The sequence below is a fragment of the Sander vitreus genome, chromosome 23 (genome assembly GCF_031162955.1).
Source record: "Sander vitreus isolate 19-12246 chromosome 23, sanVit1, whole genome shotgun sequence".
NCBI lineage: Eukaryota > Metazoa > Chordata > Actinopteri > Perciformes > Percidae > Sander > Sander vitreus.
The window spans coordinates 13,422,127-13,439,587 of NC_135877.1; the positions used below are offsets into that span (position 1 = coordinate 13,422,127).

Below are 17,461 nucleotides of genomic sequence, written 5' to 3' on the forward strand. Positions count from 1 at the left end.
TTGCACGTTATCGCAAACGCTTGGTTGCAGTTGTTGCTGCTAAGGGTGGCCCAACCAGTTATTAGGTTTAGGGGGCAATCACTTTTTCACACAGGGCCATGATGGTTTGGATTTTTTTTCACCTTTTAATAATAAACACCTTCATTTACAAATTGCATTTTGTGTTTACTTGTGTTGTCCTTGACTATTGTTTAAATTGGTTTGATGTTCCGAAACACTTAAGTGTGACAAACATGCAAAGGAACAGGAAATGAGGAAGGGGGCAAACACTTTTTCACACCACTGTATGGTCTATAATAATAGATAGATAGATACTTTATTCATCCCGCGGGAAACTTTAGGCATCCAGTAGCTTAGACAACCATAACACAACAAACACACATAAACACATATATCTAACATATATACATAATATACATTTTTAAAAGCATGTTTCCTGAATTCTTCCACCCATCCTTCGTACTCATTCAGCCCTTATTCTACCTCTCTCGTGTCCCAGTGACCTGAGATCATATTGTTGTCTAAAGGCATTTCTCTGATAATTTCCACATCAATCATAAACATATGGATATTCTGGAAATGGCAGATGCATGGCCACTTAGTTATTGTAAATAGGTCAATAATATCAATGATGGGAAGCTAAACAGTAGAGGTCATTTGGATTGGCTCTAAACATGTCAATAGTGTTTATTTAAGAGACTGAACTGGGCAGCGTACGGCCAACTGTTCCTCCACAGATCCATTTCAATGCATAGATGGAATCAATGTGCAAGTAAGCTTATGTAATTTGAGTATGAAATGAGTGGTTTGCCCTTGCTTTTTCAATTTTCGCACTGACCTCACACAGATCCCCACTAGAATTATAATGGAAAAAGTGGGATGGTAACCATGCTACATTGTAAGGGACAAGTCTCATTGCACTTGGGAAACAAGGTCATCCACTAACCTTCTGTCTCCAGCCGCAAAGCAAACACTCAAAGGGAAAGACCACCATTACCGGCTCCCCAAAGGGAATATCAAGTAAATTCCCAGCGGGAACACAAACACGCAAACACACACAGCTTTCCCCCTCTGATATACACACAGTCGCAAGCATGTCCACACTCCTCTCAGTCCTTCTGACCTCACCTCAATTACCGGGAGACATCTTTTTTTGGGTTGCCGTGCCTTATTAACATGGATCACCACAGAGCAAGTGCTCGGTTAAATTCATTTATCAAAGGGGCCTGGGACAATGCTTCATGTCACACCATTAGGATTGCAATCTCTCTCATCATCTCTCCAGCTCATTTCATGAAGCCATTTGACAGTTCTGAGCGAGGGAATGAGGTAGGGAGGGAGGAAAGGGGGGGGAGCAGTATTATAGAGCGATGGACGGAAGGTAACAGCATGTTAAACAGAATGCTAGAGCGAGGATGCATGTGGATACTGAGTGAAACTGACAAATCATGTTAGCCGGAGACACGATGAAGAAAGCAACGAGACGAAAGAAAAATGAGCGACAGCGTTTTAGAAAGTGGCAGATGGAAGAAGAGAGAGTTGAATAGATTTTGTGAAAGACAAATAAATGAGGAAGAGAGGAAGGGAAAGAAAAAAAGGGTATTCATATTGAAACCAGTTTGAGTCAGTATGGACAGATATTTGTAAAGAAAGTGCTGGCAGCTTGAGTCTTTCCCTATCACACCTTCCCCATGAGAACGCAACTTAATGGGTCTTTGTATACACACACTGCCTATAGAGGCCACTGCAGCCTTCAACATGCATCAAATATTCAAAGCATCTTCTGTTCTCAAGACACACTCACGCACACATACCCTCAGACACCCTCACGCACATTTTCTCACAGCCTCTAAGCCATAAATGTCAATATAGAAAGCAATGCTGGCACATCTCTCCCTCTCCGTCTGTCTCTATTTTGCTTCCTCCTTTTAGTAAAAGGGAATTGTTTATCTGAATTGCTAGAGGATATTGTGAATCATTTTTCAAAATGTTATCATTTGTTATTTTTCACATGGTGTGCAAATTGATGCATGGGTAAGAGAGGGGATGGGGGATAGGGACTGAGGGAGACGACCATCGGACAATCAATCACCACAAAATAGCCCACAATGACAAGTAGAAGGTCTCTGACATTTTTGACTGACTTGATTGATGTGTTTTTGAAGTGCTGGGGGGGAGGGGGGGAAACTTCCTTTCTGGCATAGAACAGATAGATCACTCATCACTTTGCAGCGCTCAGCTGGGATCAGCCATATACTTTTAAACATTGTGTGTGGATCTACTGCACCAACCATGTGTTTCACAATGAAAGAAAGTGTACACTATCAAAATTGTGAATAGTTCTATTGAACATTTTGAGTTCATTTCACACAATAATTCTGATTATTAAAACAATTCTCATTACGGTTGCTTGTGGCAGTCTGTGCATTATTTTTATGAACTTTGTGGACTTTACGTTCATTACAGTAATGTGAAAAAGCAACCTGTGTAGGGGAACCATAATGTAAGGTTTTCTCTCAGTAATGTTTTGCACTCTATCGTAGCACAGAGACTCTATTGTGCCACAGTCATTCAAATCCATTTAGCTGCTATGCGTACACTACTCTGAGTTTGAAAGCTTTTCAGGTAATAGCTTGAAGGTCAGTTGTAACTTCACACGATATGAATCATTTTTATACTTTATATTCTATAACATATGCCTTTTTTTCTTTGAAAAGTATTGGAATTTTCATTTATTTGTTTTATGTTTGAGAGAGATGAATAGAAAAAGACATACATAAATGGTGGGGATATATAAAAGGTGGAAAGTAAAAGGATGTTAAAAGAGCTTGATTCCTAGAACTGGGGCAACTAAAGCAAAAAAATGATTCTGTGGTCTGTGGTCGATCATCTTCAGTCAATTAATCCTAAAATTCTTCTGACTATGTAGCAGACCCCCACCATACATTCAAATGTTTAACACAAACAATTATTTTAAATGTGTTGTGTGGTTACACCTGTAACCCTTACTCGTAACTATTAGCTGTGTCCAGAGGTGGAAAGATCAGAAGTATTGCTGCTTTGCTAAATTCTATGTACAAGTAACATCAGAGGTACTAAAACTAAAAATATGAAAGGATAGTTACTCTAAAAAGTTTTTAATAAAAATGGAACACTGGAAGAAAAGATAGAAAACAGCTTAGAAAATTTGAGTTTTATTTTCCACTTAGTATGTGCCATGAAAGGAGTCATATTCTGTCTTCTCTCCTCAAGCTATTTTCTCCTGGTGCTCTATTTCACACGTTCTTTCTCTTAGCGTAAAGGGTGGCAAGGCAAGGTGACATTTGAAAAGTGCATTTCCCTCTCCGCTCCGTCAATCTGTTCTTTTTCCTTGCAGACAGCCCCCTCCATCTACACACGGCACGCACACACATACACACACACACACACACACACACACACACACACACACACACACACAACACAACACAACACAACACAACACAACACAACACACACACACACACACACACACAAACCTTCTCCCTGCCCAATGACAATGATATCCCTGGTTACCACCAGGGCTGTGTGTGTTTGTTAGACCAGACTGCGACCTCTGGACCCCTAAATGACACTGCCGGGCTGCGGTGTGACCCGAGGGCCCATTAAGTGTCAAACCCAACACTAGAACTGTCGCATACAATCGTGTGACGAGCTGTTAGACATATCACTGTCCCCTCCCGATGACAGGTTCTCAACACCTGTGTCAAGATGATCGATTAGCAGATTGAGTCCCAAAACCTTGTCCTCCTACTGTACTTGGTCCTCTCTCTTTAGACTGATTCAATCAGGGTTGCAATCATTTATATTTCCTCACACACAGACGCAGGTCTGTTTATCTCCCTGGTGACAAAGTTTTGTTGCACATTTGGAAGTTAATTGCTTGGCTCATTAGCTGTGTGTACGTTTCTGTCTTGGAGCAGCAGGGGATTTGATGTTATCTTGTAATGGTGAAATGTTTTACAGTGGGAGTGGTGATCTTTCATCCTGAGGCATAAAATGGCCTGAGTGCTTTGGAAAGCCCTGTGTGATCTGTTCATTCTACTCATTCATTTTTAATATCCTTTGAAGAGAACGCTTGTTTTCCATCACCACCACCATTTTGGCAGCGAGGTAAACAGATGGATACTGACAGTGAGCAAGCGTCTCACAACAAATGTCTCGCTCCACCATATCTCCTCCTTGACAGAATACAGCAAGCCTTCACCCAGTCTTTTTTCCCCCTGCAGGTAGCCAGTAAAATAAACACCAGACATTATATGAATTTATGTAGCACAGAAATGGGAGTAAATACCAGTATGAAATTGTCAGCTTTTTTACCGCAGTTACAAATAATGGGGCTCTATGATGAGTTTGTTGCAGTTCGTGGTTCAGACAGCTCAGACTTGTATTGCGGCAGCTGTCTTTTATAAAAGGAACGGTTTCGATCTTTAATGTTTAATAACTTAAAAAAGAAACAACCTCCCTTCAATGTCTCTCTCTCTTCCTCTGTGTGTTCCCAACTGGGTGTGTTCTTACTCGGTTTTTCACTTTAACTCCTTGTCACGTCCTCATTTTCCCATTCGATCCAAAAATTCAGAGTGATTTGCTTGTCATTTACGTGACGTTTGCTAGCCTCTTTTCATCCCGTCAGACACAAGTGTAACATTTACCACTGCAGCAAAGCTATTGACAAATAGCTGTTATTGTGACTTTAAATGCGCACATAAACAACCAATTCATTAATCACTTTCTGCTGATGGCTTTTGATCAGCAGAGAGAGATTGTGTTCAAGGACTTGTTGAAGGTTGCTGTGTGCAGATCTGTGATTGCTGTGTAAATCGATTATGGCAACACCTTCCTCCAAGGATGCTGTCAGAGAGCCAGGCAGCTCTAAGCCAAGGGCCATGTTTAAGAGAGGATAATGCTTATTGAACATTTCATACATCATATACAAACATACAATATACATACATGTGCAATACATGCTTACATATTGTCATGAGTCTATTGTCTCAAACTAACATGCATACAATCCAGTGTGCTTCAGTTTACATTAGGCTAGAGGGATGTAGTATTATGTAGTCAAGCACTATAATGGAATGTTGAACACTGTTTCTAACTGATTTCAACATGTAATATGATAGGATATTATCTGTGTCACAATAATGGCACAATTTGATGGATGTTAAGTCTTAAACCTGCAATAATTATTCAAATTATAATATTTACATTGAGTTCAATGACTGTGGGTCACTCATTGTGCCAAAATCATAGAAAACGGACACTGAAATGCAGTTTTGTGGTGCTTTGTAGCATATTTTAACTCTCAGGCACTCTATGTGCAGCCATTTTCTGCAAACAAGCTCTGATAAACCCACTGTATGCTATATATACAGCATACATTGCAGACAGACAAAGATGGCGACTGGCCCGTGAAGAACATTGAATATCTAGCAGGGTGATGACCCAGATAGACTCTCAGAATCAGAATACCAAGCAAAGCTAAAAGGAGAGTGAAAATTGGATTTGTATTTTTCAGCAGGTCAGGAACATGACTCCAAATTAATGCAAATATTGCTCTGATGGTTGTGTAAGTAGGTATATATTTTATAACAATTTATCCAACACAACTTTATAAGGCGATATGTCAGGGCTTTGATGTTTTTCTACCCCCTAGTGCCCAGAAATAAATGACTATAGCTTTGATAATGTGATGTATGTCCCCTTCCTGTTTAGCAGCATGTTTGCTCAGTTTAGCTTTGATAATGTGATGTATGTCTCCTTCCTGTTTAGCAGCATGTTTACTCAGTTTAGCTTTGATAATGTGATGTATGTCTCCTTCCTGTTTAGCAGCATGTTTGCTCAGTTGGCTAAAGCATGGTGAAATCTCTTGATCACTGCTCTTTTTTTTTTTTTGTAACAATTGTACTTCCTTCACTTTCCACCTGTTGATGGCTGTGAGTCTGGGGCATACAGAGATGTGTTTTTGGCCAAAAAAGAGGGAACATTGATGGATCACTGCACTGTCCTGCTGACAGCCTCAGGACCACTCAGGCTAGGTGTCCTGTCAGGGTACATTTGGAAAAGAGACTGATATGAAGAGCACATTGACAGGGTGGGGGATGTAACGGGTGCAGGCATTGTGAAGGTAGGAAATGAGAGGCAGCTTTAAAGAGAGGCATTTAGAGGGACAACAAGAGTGACGGGTAGAGAGGGAGGATGAGAAAGAGAGCAAAGCCAGGTGAAGTTATGTTTAGTCTTTTGAGGAGGGATGTGGCTGTTTTGTCAGCTTCTACAGGCTGAGGGTTATCTGTCTCCCCCAGCTGTGCCACCCAGCTGTCACACACTGCTATGCTCCACTCTGTCCTGGCATCCTGGCACACGGCTCCCTCTGCCCACCATTCTCTGCTTGTGTGTGTGTACTGCACATTTGTCATTACGGTTGAAAATGATTACCATGGAAATGAGCAGGTTAGGTTATTTATGCAGCGTGAACCAATATGAGAGTCTCTCCATGCCGTTTCCCCCATCTCCAAGACAGTTGATTATCACTCTAGCTAGCTACCAACCTGCTGCACTTCCTTCTGTCTTTTAATTAATCAAGTCGGTCTGTACACAATGAAAGTTTTCTTTTCAAGTCAGTCTTGGAATCTCTCTGAAGTCATTTCCCACTGGAAGCTATGTGCCTCCTTTAGACACCAGACCAATCTGCAATCCCCACTGGCCCTCTCATCACCCCAACCCCACTGGGTAAGAGCCTCAATTACCCAGAGCCTATCACCGCAAACAGCCACTTTGCAGCCAACCACCTGTGACTCAGACTGTGGGAAGCTTTGGCTGCATAGGGCTGTGTGGGGGGAGGGGACAGCCAAAGCCTTGGGCTGGCCAGCCAACCATTGATTAAGGGAATCAGTATTGATTAAAGGAGCAGGGGACATCTGGAATGGACCAATTTATGTCCCAACATCAATTATTCAAATGGCTGCCGCTGAATTGGATTAGAGGACGATCTTCTTGCCATCCTTTCTACGCCTCAACAATCTGTGCCCTCTCAGCAAGCTGTCGTCACAAGTCTCCTGACAAGTCCCTTAAATGCAAACTTTTAGTTTGCCACATGGACATTTACTGCATATACAACTAGTGTAAGTCACTGTGCTCTGTTCTAAATAAAGTGCATTGGTGCAATGCTAGGCAGTTTCTTCCTAGCATTCCCCGATCACTGGCTAACACCTATGGCTGGACAACACTGTGTTGTCAGATTTGTTTCTCAGTTTGCCCTTCTGTCTGTGTTGACATCTTGAGGGCTTGAACGCAGCACAAAATGGCACAGCCTGCTAAAGTCTGGGCCAGAGGGTCATTCATATTCATAATGTTGGTGCTAGAGAAGCGGTGAAAACGTGCACGGCTTTGTTCCTGTGTGGTGTGTATTTTTTCGGTGGGGCGTATTTGTGTTCATCTCTGTGTGAGTGTGCCTGGCGGGATTCTGCTTTGTGTATCATGCGGCAGTTGGCCCTTTAGAGACAGACCAGCACTGAGCCCAGCTGATGGGCTCCTGTCCATTGTAGACACGCTAACATGGTGGGAATGAGGAGTGTGACTGAGCCAGTGACAAAAGCCCACAGGTGGCCGACTATGATAGAGGGCTGCCCTTTCTCTGTTGCCCCACTGGAGCAGCTCACAGAAACACTGATTCCTTTGACAATGATTGATGAATGATTTTTTTTTTCAAATGTTATCATGGACAGTGTTTGACTAAACAGCAGAATATTACTTGAATGTCATTTTTTATATTATGTTATCCTACAATTTACTGTATAGGAGCAGTGATGCATTACATACTCATTATATTCCCTTTCTGTTTCATGGCACTAATGCATGGAGGTAAAGTAAATGTTGCCATTGATTGTCTAGCTACTTCATTTAAGAGCATGTCCATGTCAACTGAGAATACGTTTAGCATGAAAGAAAATTAGATAAAGTGCTGAATAATTACTTCAATTGTATTGTATAATAGCGGATGATGGCAAAACATATTTTGTAATTTGCAATGGTAATATTACTTATATACCAGAATGTAACAAACACCTACACTCCTGTAACTCGATTACACTGTTTCATAAAAACTGCAGGTCTTATTTATTAGTTAATACTAATGACATTCAAATTGTTCATTTCAGTTTGTTGATAAGTGCAAACACATACAACTAGTCATGTTAAAAAATGTGTTAATGTGCAAATGGAAAAACACTGCCATTACACACTAGCTACAAATGTGAAACAACTTAGAAAGACAGAAATAGAAAGACTGATTTTGTTCCATATAGTTTTAAATGTAGTTGTGTAGTTCATGACTAAAGAGTGTTTTGTAATGGACTGGAATTGTGACATGGGAAGAGCAGTAAAGTGTACATCTGTCACAGTGTTGAGGCAAATCAATTACAGTAAGAAAACCATTTCCTCTTCCTGTAGCTTATACATTTTTCCATGTTTATGCAGCACAGGAAATTTCTGAATCGTACCTGTCTGTTGCACAGCTGGAATCCATTATCAAGAGTAAGAACGTTTTGGACATGTAAGCGGACAATAAAGTAAGATTAAATTAAATGTACTTCTCAACCAGATAATCAATTTACTGTGTTGTATAGGCTCACACAGCTCTGGTAATTTGTGTTTCGGTGAGAGCATATGGTGCTGGAGACTGTGGAGCAAATGTGCAGTGTAAAAGGAATTGCATGGTTGTTATTGATTGAAATAGGAGAGAAGATTTGTGGAGCACGTAAAGGGGTGTGTGTGTGTGTGAGAGTGTGTGAGTGAGAGTGTGTGAGTGAGTGAGTGCGTGCGTGAGTGCAATGTTTAGCATAACACAATGTGTCTAGACCCTGTGGCGTTTATCTGATTTATCAGGTGGTAGTGGTGAAGTAGGTTTCAGAGATGTACTTTGGCAACAATCAAGCATCAAAAACACTATTTGAGCATAAATAGGGTTAATCATTTTAAGCAGTTTCACCTAATATTAGCTCTTCATTAATAGGACTCAGATCAAAGTATCTGCCCTGAAGAAGTATCACTCACTTGTTTATCCTTATTGATTTGACTCCAACAGATGTACACACTTTGTCTTAGCTCAAAGGTTACTTCAGTGTTCAAACTCTTTGTTCTGAAACCTTTTGACAAGCTCAGATTTGTATCTTTATTTTCCATCTGTAGTGTTTAGGGTGTTTCTGGCTGTAACATTGAGTCTGTCTGATTTCTTTCCCACTCTATCTCTGCTGCCACCAGCAACACAAATGTTTACCAAGGCAGAGCAGAGCTCCCATCTGTTTGCGTACAGTTGTCAGTATCTCCGCGTCCACTCCTGAAATTAGACCCATCAACCAGTGTCCAAGCTACACTTCTATCATCAATCCATCCATCCTGCCAATCAGGCATTAGATACAGCAGCCAGTTATTCACATGTCAGGAGCCACATGAGAAACCTCACTCCAAAACTCGAAATCACAGGCAATAACCAGGTGTTTAAGAAACAATTTTTCTAAGTTTTCTGGCATCATCTTAGATTATTAAAATGATTTTTGGCGGTATTTTATTGCAAAACTCAAAATATTTTAACTCCACTGACTGTCATATTGTTACCGAATTATTAGAAAAATCTTGAAAACACTCTGTCGTGAGTGACTTTTAAGATGCAGCAACCTTCTGAAGAATAGAAAAAGGTAAGGAGAGAGATTATAAGAAAAGATTTAAGCTTTGTGCACCTTCTCCAGTTTGACACCTCTAAGTCTCAGCTAAAATCCCCTTCTTCTCGCAGTCTTCATGCTCCAAAGCCAATGGTTATTATAGATACATCACAAACATGAGACAGGCTGGCACCATTAGCCAGGCCAAACCATTACTAAGTGTGAAGTGTTTTATACTCCAAGATAACTGAGCTGTATGTGCAATCCTGTTTTTCTGTAACATTAGCCTTACCTGGACCTGTTACAGGCCTTTCTTTGTAAAGATAACTTTGCCACAGCAGCTGATAGAGTGGTATTAATCTTTTAAATTTCTCTGTTGACAGTAAATATAATAGTCGGACGATAAGTCTTTAAAGCTGAGGTGGCCAGGGGATGATTATGGGTTCAAGTCCCCAAAGCTGCAGGTTCAGCCTTATCGATTATCCAATCCCGTAACCCCTCATGCCCTCTAATACTGATTGCCTGAACAGCACCAAACTCTTCTCTTCTTCTCCTTCTTGTCTTTCCATTACTCTATCTCCATGTGGACAGACCTTCTAATTTTTTTTTTTGTCTCCATGGCCACATCACATCAGTGTGTGTTGATGTGATAGTGGGGTGGGGGTTTGGGGTGAAAGGGCTGCGGTGATCATGGGAGTGTGGAAAACCACCCCTGGGGCGAAGCAATCATAGCCGGCTCTCTATCATCCTGCCCCCTTCACTACCTCCATCCAACCTCTCTCAACCCATCACCCCTCAGAGTTGCCTTCCATTATTCCCACTTCACTAGTCAGAAAATTAGGGTGACACTTGGCAGCCCTCCCTCCTCTCCCTACCTCTCTTTCTGTCTCACCTTCCACCATGCCTCTTTCTATATCTCACCCATTACCCCCAGTTCACTGGTTGGTATATGGAGGGTGACACTGGGCCAATTCAATCTCTCGTCCCCGTCAGCTACTCAGCCTGGTGGAGTGCCGCGGCCTCCGGTCTATGGGCATACCCCTTCCTACATTTCACACCTTCCCTGCCCTCCTTTGCTACACAGAACTTTCTATTTCCGTATCTGTCACTCCTGTGTTCCATTTACTTGTCTCTTTTTTAGCTTACCTCTGACCTTTTAAAGTCCTATGTGTCTCAGGGAAGGTGTTTCAAGATGGCCTTGTTTTACTGGGGTAGTGATATGCTTTATTGTGCAGCTGTACCAATTGAAAAAGTTAATGTTGCAAAAAGTCAGACGCAGAATCTGTGTGTTTTGTGAGATAACAAAACCGCCACTTAAATAAATCTGAAAATTTGTCCATTAAAATGTGTTTGACTGCCTTTGATGTATCATATTGAATAATGCAGATTGTAGAATAAAATAAACCAGGTATGTGTTTACTGCAGAACTACAGCTAAGCTTTGTAGCTTGATATGTGCTTAAAGGCAGGACTTTTACTTTTGATTTCCTGAATGGCTTCAGGATGGATAGATTGGCTTCAAGAGGAAGAAATGTATGGGTTCAACTAATCTTTACCAATGCTACTGTTTTCTAATTATTTTGGTAGCAGATTTGTGCTTTCCCTGCATTATAATGACCAGCGTTGCATCAAGTCAGGAAACACCTCTCATTAAACCAGAGAAGCTTTTGTAACCTGCCTCTTGCCAATTTAAATAAGATCCATGGATTTACCCCATGGAGCATATTTTACTGTAACTCAGATTAGGAGTTAAGCAGCAGTTGCATCACTTGGAGTCATAATAGGCTGATTCAGAGCCAAACACAATGAAAGGTCCATGCCCAGTGAGCCAGTCTTACTCATTAATTGATAATCCATCAGCCAGTTTTTAACTGCCAAATCCAACTTGGAAGATGGAATGGAGAAGTTGTCGACATTGGGAAGATGTATGTAAATTTACATCTGTATGATGTATATTCAACCCTGCTTTCCTCATTAAGAAAAGGAGAAGAGTTGGATGGAACTTTTTAAACAACTTATGCTCGAAAAATAGGCTAGCTGCCCACCTACTCGCATAACACATGGCTACTGTTACTATCAGCTGCTTCTAATAGACCAACCCAGTCTTCTAATGTTAAGTTGATTATAGCTGATTTGTGGGACCAGCTTTGTTTATTCTAGTCCCAACTTGCAGGGATGTTTGTTTTTGTCCTGCCCAGTATGAGATAGCTTTGTTATTAGGGAGGGAAGCTGCTTTTCTAAGCTAAAATCATCCACTCTGATGCCAATGGGTTTGACTGAATTGGATGTCATCACTGTGGGCTAGGCTTCTGTCCCTGCTCTTAGAAAAGTAGGCTCACAGTATGTTGGATGCAAATTTACATTTAGATATTTACTCCTTGAACTACTCCTATTCAGAATCCGACTATTCAGTGTGTGTGTGTGTGTGTGTGTGTGTGTGCACTTGGACTCGGAGCATGACTTCCCTCCCCAGTGGCAACATGGAAAATAAGGCCATATACTTTAAATTAATTGGATAAAACCATAATTTGATAAATGTGGATGTTTATCAGGTGTGAAATGATTTTGGTCATTATGCATTTTTCTAAAAGTCTGAGGGTTTTCTTTTCACTGGAGAAGTCTTGTCCTGCTATTACAGTAATTATTGTAATTATTACAGTGTTATTGTGCATCCTGACATGAATACAGTTGACAGCACAATGATCATAACAGCTGTTTGTTATGCATCTTTGTGCATTTATTCTTTGTTGTTCTGTCTGGCACCAGAAAGACCTGCATGGCCTCAATATCCCTGAACAACAAGTTTGGCTGACGTAGCACTTGTCACTAGGATGGAAAGGAAAATTAGAGCCATTTGGCGAGTCTGTATGTGCAAACGCATTCCAAGAATTCAGAGCTATTATCCTGTTTTATTTGTCAGTGGCTGTTGCTTCAAGTTTTATATAATGATGCTTATAAATGATGTGTAGGTAGCATAAGGCTTGAACTTTTGTTAGACATAAAATATGGCCACACCATTTAGTTTAAAGCCCTTGTAATTCCTGGAACACCCTCACAGGTGTTTTCAGACTGTACCTGATCTTGGGAATGTGTCTCCAAATCTCCCGTGTTGGTGATGTTGCACCTGTAAGGACAGAACAACTTACTAATGTTTCTGATCAGATTTAAATTTTTGCAGCATAGCTCCAACCACAGTTTGCCTGTGAAGGGGTCTTGGAGGTTGATTGAAGCTTTAAAAATGTATCATCAGGGTGCATCTTGCAGGAGGCTGTTTCACAGCCGAGTAAGGGGCATGTCAAAGTCTAAATCTGGCTCATAGTACTTTAAGATTCAGACCATAGTATTTACAGTATATCTTTTTCAATTTAAACTTTGATTGCCAATGACAGTATAATTCAAATGTAGCTGTTGTCAGTTAGACTCCAACAAGACTGCGAATTGAAACAAAGAGCAAATGTTTGGTTTCATAATAAAGTTTATTCTATATTACAAATAGTATTTTGTTCTTGACTGCAAAATAGGAATGCATTATATTTACATACACAGGTATACAATTAATTATAACAAAGTTAGAGAAGCTCGCCTTATATCCCCCAGGATTCATTTTTATCTCGATAAGATACTCTTTATCTTTCAAATATGGTCTAGTAAAAGTATTTTCTAGCATGTTTCTGTAACACCTGCTATAACACTGAGCTAGGAGGACATTTTAAGTTCCTACAAAACGTTTAAAGGTGGAAACTTTATCTGTGGTCTTGGCAACACAAGGTGGCTTCTAGCAGACAACATTTGTTACAGGGGAAGGGACAGGGCAGGGAGAAATGAAAGACAGGATGTTACACTGGGGGGTAGATTCACAATGACAGTCCAGGATGTCACCTTGTGTTATTTATTAACACACGGCTGTGAGGGGAAACTTTGGGTATCTAGACAGAGTATACATTGGCTACAGAAATGAGAGGGGTTCTTTGAAATTATGTGGTTTCAGTAGTACATTTCTTACATAATTAATGCCAGCTTTGCATGAATTAATCATCAAGGCCCTCAATCAATCCGTATTCACCTAATTTTCCAATAATGGACATGAATAGGTTTGATATGTTTACTACATAACATGTCCATCAAACACCTTGTGAATGTACCCCACCAAGTTGAAACAACGGACATTCATCATACTGTATAGCTGCAGACAGTAATAAATGGACAATGACTTGGATATTTCACACACATTGGACACAAGGGCTAAGAAAGAAACAGTCACTTGCCAACCTCAGTCTTAAACATAAGTCTACTATCAAGCCTAATGTGCCTCTCTTATTAGAAAGTTGTATTTATCTGTATGATAAATCACATGTATACATAGTTTTTTCCAGGTGTTTTTCAAGAAAATTTAAATTATTTTGTGACATATGTTGGCAAACGTATGCAGTCTATTGTTACCTTTTATGAAATGAACCTTTGTCGAACCACATCTGTTTGCTTTCATAAGTGTCCATCTTTAGTAATTTGAAAATAGCTTCATAACTCAAATGTTTCTTTTCTGTTCTGGGCTCAACTGATGGAGAAAACTAAATGTAAGCAATTATAATGATGAAATAATCAATGTAATGCAGTAGACAACTATCAAAACAAGATGTAATAGCAGCAAAGACAGCGCAAGACTCAACATGCATTGTCTGTGTACCAAAACTAAAAGACACAGCTGTCACAATACACCGTAATGGAGGACACAGTAAACAGGACAAGACATTCTAAACAGGGTTAATGTTGTCTGTAAGATCCATAGTTTTAAAATGAACAGTTGGCTTGTAAATGACTTTAAAATTCCCAAGTAGTAGTAGAAGTATATAAATATCATTGCGCAAGGCAGTTCCTTTTCATACCATCCAAATAGGTCAACATGCAAGGGTATATAATATCTGTTTTATTTAGCATCTAACACTTCACAAAAACCATGGGCATGAAGTTCTGCAGTAGGGGTTGAACTGGATAAAGGTTCCACCTTAAACGAAAGTTATAGTTTTTATTACATGAACAATCCACTTTTCCATCCTGATTCTTCCAAGCAAAAGAAAGATAAAAGAACACATCCACATCATCATTGCAAGGCTTAATTTTCTTATTTTTCACTTTTTTTTTAAATAAGTTTCTTAAATTGTTAACGTTTTACATGCGCTTAAAAAGCCAATAAAGGACCCAAGGTGGACCTAGGGCGGTCTTCACACATTCACATCACCACATGGGGCACGTTGTCAAGGCAAAAGAAAGGGCAGAGGTCAAATGGTACGTAGGGCGCCTCCATCATCTCTCTTTAAATCGCTCTCTCCAACAAGTCATATCTACTTTTAATGTCTATCATTTTCCTGTTTATCCTGCCGTGAGGCTCACTTCTTGTTCTGTTCCTGATCTGCTCTATCAGAGTTTCTCTTTTTTTTTTTTTTTTAGGCTTGGAGAAGGCCGCCCCCTGCCGCCACTGAGGACAACTACACTAATACAGACAAGAGCGCCTCAACAGTTACACACTCAAGAGTTAGGGTTTTGCCGTATGCAACTAGCTACCATCTCCAACGCTTGTGCAAAACAGAAAAGAAAACTGCTAAGTCAGGAGCCGGACACAAAGGTGAACGGTGTGCCGAGAGCTGGAGACACCCTGGACGATGGAAAGAGGAAGGAGGATTGGATCACCTCGCCCACAGAGCCTCTCACCTCGACACACTGAGGTCAGAAAAATAACACAGGTTTCTTAAAGTTCCAGTCACAATAATTTTTTTGTCCTAGAAGTGGTTGTCTTTTACAGTCCTTTTTTGTCAGTTCCTCAGTGGCACTTTACAAATGCATTTTTTGACCATTTTGAAAATTTCAAGCTCCTTTGGTTTTTGGCTGACCAACTAAGTCCATCTTGTTTGATTTCTCCACACAAAAGTCTTTCAATAAGAACATCCTGGGAAAGAAGTGCTACTCTCACAACAGAACCCCTTTAGGGAGCAGTCAGTCATCTCTGGCTAAACTGTATTGAATCATTCTTCTCTTTTTAAATGTTCAAGCAGTTTCTTACCCAGTACATTTCAGTCAGCTTTTCCATTTACCTCCTCCAGGGTTGGTGTAGATATCTGGGCAGTCAGGATCTTGTGCAGCTGCTGATTGTGTGTGTATCTGTGCATCTGTGTGTGCTTTGATAGACCGTCGCGGTGGCGACACAAGATTGGAAGTGGCAAGAGCCAGACAAAGACTGCTCCTGGTGTTTGGATAAGCAGTCAGAACACTGTCTTCCAGAGTTAGTTGTGTGCTTCTTACAGAGGATCCAACTTGGGTCGGGGCCTCCAGAGTTTTGTCTACTAGTTTAATTTTGCAGTAGCTACATAAGCCAGATGGAAGCAGAAATCATGAGCGCTTTCTTTGTAAATGTATGCTGGGCAGGGAAAAATGTGCGAATGTTGCAAACGGGTATAGATTGGGGATGCTCTGGTTTGTAAAGTAGCGTCAGCCACATTTCAATAAAGGAAAAGTTCAGAGAAGCACTAAACCTTCCCTACCCCCATCAGTCTTTTCTTAAATACAACTCCAGCTACATTGAAAGAACACAAGAACGTTCTAGGACTCGCCCCAAATTTCGCCGATATGTATGCTTCGCTTGTAGGTACAGTGTAAACTTGGCAAACCATCCTTGCATTAATTTTCTTCAGAGGTGTTCATTTGGCTTGCAGTCATAATTTTTGAAGTTTCCTCTTAATCTTGTACATTTGATATAGAACTACAATAAACTGGACTCTAGAGATGGTTTTATTTTAACTATCCTATTTTTGAAAAAAAGTTGTCAACAAAATGGACACCCAACATTGTGGTTTTTAAAGAATTACCTATCAGTGTAAATTCTTGAAGGCAACATAAAAATGTTTTTCCCCTCTTTTCTTCCAGCAGGGGGACTGAAGTATGCCAATATGGCCAGCTTTCAAGCATCGCCCCTTGAAGCTCTCCCTGTGATGAAGCTGAGGGATCCCCCACACTGCACTGTGGGAAATGCCAACCTCAGCTCCGAACCACCCTTCAGATATCTTCAGGTAAACTAGTCTATGCAGCAGAGTGGATGAGGAAAACTAAATAGTTCTTGGGGAATAGAGAAAGCAGAAAAAAGGTCAAGGAAGAAGTCATCATCTCTGAAAGGCGGAGGGAGGAAATCACATGATGAAAAAGATGGGGACAGGTCTTCACTCAGGCACGGCTCGGTTTCTGATGGGGTCTTTTCCCAGTGCGCCCTGGGAAGTGCGGTCCTCAGCTCTCCAGACTCATGAAGGCCACCACCTGCTCCAGCTTGAAGGCCAGCCTCTGTTTCCGGGCTGCATCGTCTTGCTCCAGTGAACACACAATCTGCCAGCAGGACAGTGAGATAAACACAGACACACAAAGACATTACTAAAATTACTCAACATGACAAAACTGCAATCAGTACTTTCAAATCTGGTATATCATGATAGCCAATCCTACAGAATGCTCCAATGTGTTTCTGTATTTTCTTTCTTAAATATTACTGTTGGCAATATTTACTCTAGTAAATGCAATATCCTGATGACATATTGCTGCTGAGTGTACTGACAAAATTGCAAACTCTAAAAATCGTTAAAGGAATCCTCCACTGAAAAGCTATCCTTTGAACATCAAATATTGTACTAATCCTTTCATGAGTGTATTTCCATCGAGATGGGCGAACAAGTCCCCCTAACTTCAAAATTGTCCTCTTATACTGTAGTCTGGCCACCACAATACAAA

At 40.6% G+C, this 17,461-nt stretch overlaps 1 protein-coding gene and 1 long non-coding RNA gene across 2 annotated transcripts in view; one reads left to right on the forward strand and one right to left on the reverse strand.

The window, feature by feature from the left end:
• Nucleotides 1-16,701, forward strand: part of LOC144512252 (uncharacterized) — an 85,721-nt gene extending 69,020 nt beyond the window's left edge. The window contains exons 2-3 of the long non-coding RNA XR_013500979.1: nucleotides 15,143-15,417; nucleotides 16,613-16,701. This is a non-coding gene — a long non-coding RNA (uncharacterized LOC144512252). The remainder of the gene's footprint in view (nucleotides 1-15,142; nucleotides 15,418-16,612) is intronic.
• A 265-nt stretch (nucleotides 16,702-16,966) lies between these two features.
• Nucleotides 16,967-17,461, reverse strand: part of plxna4 (plexin A4) — a 236,484-nt gene continuing 235,989 nt past the window's right edge. The window contains exon 32 of the mRNA XM_078242869.1: nucleotides 16,967-17,062. Within this exon, the coding sequence (XP_078098995.1) occupies nucleotides 16,967-17,062 (96 nt within the window). The remainder of the gene's footprint in view (nucleotides 17,063-17,461) is intronic.